The 6,000-nt window shown below is 42.3% G+C and overlaps 1 protein-coding gene across 1 annotated transcript in view; it reads left to right on the top strand.

The window, feature by feature from the left end:
- Positions 1 to 4,924, top strand: part of chchd6b (coiled-coil-helix-coiled-coil-helix domain containing 6b) — a 46,422-nt gene extending 41,498 nt beyond the window's left edge. Inside the window, exon 8 of the mRNA XM_029502683.1 lies at positions 4,651 to 4,924. Within this exon, the coding sequence (XP_029358543.1) occupies positions 4,651 to 4,674 (24 nt within the window). The 3' untranslated portion in view covers positions 4,675 to 4,924. The remainder of the gene's footprint in view (positions 1 to 4,650) is intronic.
- The last annotated feature ends 1,076 nt before the right edge of the window (positions 4,925 to 6,000 follow it).

Here is a 6,000-nt window from a genome sequence, read left to right on the forward strand (position 1 = left end):
AGTTTAGTCCACATGAAGTTAAATGAGTAGAAGAGGAACAATTGTGCCATTTCCAGCCATAAAAAGAAAAAACACTGGGTTGACTATCAGAAGAAGAAGAGAAGGGGCCTGTCAATTGAGGAATTGGTGGAGATAATGGCAGACAGGAATTTGGGGAGAAAGAGGCTTAGGAGTGTCTGTCAGCCAGGAAGGGTTAATAGAAAACTGTAAGAGAGAGATACAGTAGGCATGAGTGAGTGATGGAGGTAGAGGGGATGAATGTAGAGAAGTGGAGATGTTTTGTCAGCAGGACGGATGAGGGAACGGTGGGAAGTGTTGAACAGAAGAGAGTGGGGTGTGTTGTCAATTGAACTGCGGGAGAAGAGTGAGACAAAAAAATGTCAGATTTTTAGATTGAAGAATAGAAATAAGGAAAAGTGTGTGTGTGTGTGTGTGTGTATGCTGGCTATCAGTAGTAGCAGGTGGCGAGCCCCACTGTGAGCCTTGGCCTGCCTGCTAACTCTGATCTGATAACAGAGCCACTCTATTCAGCAGCAATCTGGTACTTCAACAGACACACACACACCCAAATACACACACATCCAGGCAGTTGCGCATGTCTCCGTCATTAATATTGCCGTCATAGAATACTAGCAACAACACCTACGCTGATTATAGCTTTTGTATGATTGGTAGTTACCGTAAAGTTGTACCGATGCAAACGCTGTGTCTGTATTTTCTCTCTGTCATTCTCACTCTATAAATTACTGTTATCATTTAGGTTGCTCTCTTATTTTTGTTTAAAGCCATTAATTTCCTGTGATAAAGTGAAACAAAACATTGATCAAAGTATTTGTGTGAGAATGTAATGCATTAATATATGCTGACAGACATACCATATTTTTTTCTTTTTACATCTCTCTTTTTCCTCCATTCACGTCTATCATTTCCAAGACGACCGCCCCATGGAGGCAGAAGACACTCAAAGATTTGCCTCTCTGTTTCATGTCCTTCTCTGCCATCCTCCGACACTCATTCTTTCTTTCTGTCTTTCAAATATACATAACACCTCATCAGCATCCAGCTAAACATCTCCACCATGCTGCTCACTTTCTGCTGCCTCCTGTCTGCTTTCAGCTGCCAGCAGTCTCACTTAATTTGGCTGCAGATAAGGCGTTGGGGTAAAGTGTGATAAAGGGACTTGCAGGGCGAAGACGGAGGTGTTCTTTTATGCAGTGGGTGGTATTGTCATTAACATCTTAATCATATTGGTCGATACGGTAGTTGCGCCATCTGTCTGACATGGTTTCATTTGTTCATTAGGTTATGTATACAGGTATGTTAAGATCTGTGTTAAATGAAGTGACATTGTTACAGGCCTCTGTCTGTGCAGAAGTAATGTCACTGTTATTGACATTAAGCACTACCACCATGACATAATGAAGATAGAAATGCAGAGATCACTGAAAATAAATACAACAAAAATAATGAATGTTGTAGGAAACCAATAAATTAAGCAAATAGACACATTAAATCAAAATACACTTTTCCACAAGGGGAAACTGCCAGCAGCTGTCAGCAGCCTTGACTACAGACTATAGCTGACTAGTTTATAGTACTCCGCTGTTGTGATCCAGCATTCATCTTTTTTCATTTCATTGTTTTTAATTTCATACCAGTCCATCTGAACAGCGGCATAGTGGTTAGTGCTTTTGCCCCACAATAAGATCCAATCCGATACTTGTTGAGCTGTTTCAGTGGGATCAAAGTGATGCCCTGACAGACAACAGATTAAAAGTTGGAGGTGTAAAATCTGTCACACACACTTCTTTAAACCCTTAAAATGTATTTGCATCCAGTTTAATTATCAACAGATTTTTCATCAAATGAGTGTCTGATGTTAAATCAATGACTGTTTAAATATCAAGCTGATGATTTATAGATGAAATGACTCATTGGTTCAGTTCAGCACCTGAACTGAGTTCATAACTATCTGATCAAATCAATAAAGTAGTGAGTGAGTGTACCTCACTAACCAAACTATCTACTGACAAAATGAGCAGCTTAGACCTTTCCTGTGGAGATAACCAACCCACCACCTGAGTGAGTAAGAGGCTTCCTCAACTGGCTACTGACTAATTGACTGCCTGGCTGTCTTACCGACTGTGTAATCAGTGGATGGTTGTGTGTTTATAAAGCAGCCACAGCCACTTTGTGTGTGTCTGATTGACAGTCGTGCCTGGCAACTTTCTCCGTCCCTCCAGAGGGAGGGAGAGAACTGAATGCTGTTAGCACTGAGCAGAGAAGACAGTTATTGATTTTCTACTTGTCTATTATTTTTGTTTTTGACAGAGAAAAGCCAAGTGAGCGAGTCTAGTGTGTTTGTGTGTTTGTGTGGATGTGTGTATGTGCGTGACTGAGCATCTTATTATATGTGCTGTATATATGTGTCTGCATGTTGGGCTGCTGCCAATATGTTGTCCATTAGCTTATGACCATGGGGGTGAGCACAACCCCCCCACAAGTGTACACTGTTGCTGTGTGTGCCATCCACTCCTCACACTGCTCTCTAATTGGATAGAAGCTGACAGGTGGAAGAAAACATGTGTTTGTGTGTCTGTATTTCTGTGTGAATCAGTGTTTTTGTGTGTTTCAAATCTAATCTCCACAGACACTTTTCCATCTCAGCAGGAGTCAGTGATAATGAAGTGCACTTGCCTGTTCAACTTTGCACTTTTTGGACGAGCAGAGTGTAAAAACATGTTCCAACTAAGGATAGTAGATTGAGAGAGCAAAAATTAGGAGGAAACAACAAATTACACTGTGGTTATTTTAGACATCCAAATAAAATTGCTGCCATATCATATCTGGATGTGTTATTGCTTTGCCTTGATCAGAGAAAAGGTGAGAGATGTATGAAATTGTGCAAGATTATAACCTTCATAAAAGTAGAATATATGACAGAGCAAGTGGAGTAAATGGCATTAGTTTTAACTTGCCGTACCTAATAAAAAGGCAACAGAGTGTAAGTCTTAAATTCAGTGCAGACCTAGAGCTACAGTATTTGGCTGCCCTCTCTGCCCAAGGTGATGCACATAAAAAGCCTTTCCTGTCTTTGAATTATCCAAGTGTGGATGGCGGCAGTCCAAATTCGGGCCTGGGGCACCAAACTGAACTGTGTGTACTGTGGGAGGTGCGAGGGGTCAGTTGAAATTCAGGAGCTTCATACACTATGCATGAGGCATAATGTCCCATCACACTGCTGTATATGGGTGTAGCAATACTAATACGCACTCACGTGTACAAGCATATGTACACACAAGCGTGCATAAGTCTGCGCACACAAACACAGCCACTTTCACACAAATGGTGTTTTTTTCATGCACGTACGCAGACACACTGTCCCCTTTTATATCTCAGGACGTGAGTGGAACAGCAAAGCAAAATCCCCTTGTCACATTTGCCGCTCATCTCCAATTCAGTGGCACAGGCTGCGATGCCCTCGGATGCACTTGGCAAGTGAACAGCTAACCTGCCCCCCAGCATATCTGCTTGCCAGCCGAGTGCCGAGGTAGTTAGCATGCCAACTAGCCCACCCAGCAGCCACAAGCTAATGCTTCACTAACCCTGTGCTGCCCTGTGTCTATTTCTGTGACTGTGTGTGCATGTGTTGACATGAGGTGTTAAGTTGTTCCTTATAGTCTGACTTTCTAAAGCATCAGAACACATGAAGCAGCTGTACATGTAGTACAATAACCTCTACAGCTGTCAATATCACATCACAACAATAGCAAAAGGAGGGTGCTCTATTTTTAAATGATTGTTTGGCTGGATGTGCAACCTGCTGTTGCACTCAGTATATTAAATGCAAATACACACTTGACGAGCACAGCCCCCTGCAGTCTCCACCACCATTTTATTTATTTATTTGTATAAACTAATGAATAGAACATGGTTATTGTTGGTCTTTTCTACTTGAATATATTTTTTTTCCTGTATTAGTTTTCTTGGTTTGTTGCATTTTTTGCAATTTCATAAAAATTCACTCATGTTATTCAGTCAGGTTATGACTGGGGCCAAAATATCTTGAATTTATGTTTATTGTACCAATAAACCACCTCAGACGTCCCCTGCAGCTAGAGTGATTCACCGGTTTGGATTGCATCCTGAATACGTGTGTGTGTGTGTGTGTGTGTCTCAGCCCTCAGTAGTGGCTGTTTTTTCCCCCCTGTGTTGCCACATGCAGTTAAGTACAGTTCTAGTAGCTCAAGGCCAAACACTTCCAGGGCAGAGGGCAAACTTTCTATAAAAAGAGTTGCAGTCAACACACCTAGCAGGCTGTTTGTCAGCTATGTGTCAGTGTGTATGCATCATGTTGCTGTGTCTTACACATTAGGATGAATAAAAAACTTGTTCAGTAAATTGATTAAAAGCATCGGAACAGTTCAAAGAGCAGAGCTTTATCTAAGGGATAAGTACAGCTGGTACTTTTATGTGCATTTTTGCACTTGTACAGTATGATTTCTGTGGCTGCAACATTTTTGTATGAGGGACTGGATTTCGTGTTGGAGAGCCTAAATTTTGAGAGTTTTCGTGATGCAAATTCATCATTTGACACTTTCTCTGTGTTTCTGCCCTTCCCCTTTCTTGTCTCTCCCCTTTTTTTTTCAGGGCACACTGACAAATCACGGCTGAGAAACCGGAAGAAAGCAGGAGCAGGAGAAGAAGAGAAACGGAGAGCACGTCAAATCCATCCTTACATTTATTTAGCCACCGTCACTGAATAACCACGTCCTCTTTCACACTCACGGTCCATCTTGGTTTTTGAGTGTATTATCTTGACTTGTCACTCGACACAGAATGATGTGTTGATTTATTGTCAAGTTGCGCTGGCACACCCCATGTCGCTGCTGAAATAAATCCCAGTGATCTGGTGGTGATGAGACTGCGGGTTGTGTGTCTTTGCGTCTTGCGTGCATGCGTGTATATGGTAGATGACTGGTGGCAGACTCTTGTCATGGCACGCCAATAATGCTTCCACTACTGAAAATGGGGTCATGTGCACCCTTCTGACAAAGCTGTGCAAGCCCAGGGGCTTGATTTGCGTCGTGTTCGTGGTTTCATTAAGCGAGAGGGAGAGAAAGAGGAAGGGAAGGTGAAGGAAATGACAGATAAATGAAGTGGATAAAAAAAATGAATCGTGAAGTGTGCATGCATTAATCCATGCATATGTATGTGAGAGTGTCTATGTCTATATAGAGAACTTGTGTGCGTATGTGTAGTCACTTTAATGCGCTTGTGTGAATGCATGCATATGAGCAACACACTGGACAGGCCACATATTGTCCTTGCTAGCTGTGTTTCCATGGTGACAGGAAGGGTTGGTGCTAGCAGCAAGGTGTGGAGGAGCCTTCCAGATAACCCTGAAGGTCAACACACAGAGCTACAGCTCACAGCACTGCTCTGCACACACAAGCACACACAAAAACACACACTTAGCCCCCCTTCTGTGTGTGTGTGTGGGTGCGTGCCTGTGTCTGTGTCTGAAAGAGACTCAGTTAAGATGCATTTCCACTTATATATGGACATGGTTGGCCACCCTCGAAATGACAGAGGCTTGTTATCGTATAAACACACTTACATACACACATATTCCACACGTACACACAAGCACACAGCAGACAGAGAATATTAATGGTTTTATAATATGCCCCCATACTTGTGCCTGGATATAAATCCACATTCGCCCAAGTGACAGTCGATGTGAATGTAGCAGAGCGCATTTGGTAATGATAGCTGTGAGGAGCGATCTATTGATCACCGTTTCACTTGGCACTCTGGCATCGATCAGGACATAACATGCACGGTGCGGCTGATCAATTCATACAATATATGCTCTATAGAAATTCAGTAAAGCGAAAGACAGACACCAATAAAATGACAAAGAAATTGATTTTTGAAAGTGTGCACATGTGCCTATCAGTCCAGTTTTGTCTGCGAGTTGCTGAACACCACCTACTG

Source organism: Echeneis naucrates, chromosome 5 (assembly GCF_900963305.1).
Source record: "Echeneis naucrates chromosome 5, fEcheNa1.1, whole genome shotgun sequence".
NCBI lineage: Eukaryota > Metazoa > Chordata > Actinopteri > Carangiformes > Echeneidae > Echeneis > Echeneis naucrates.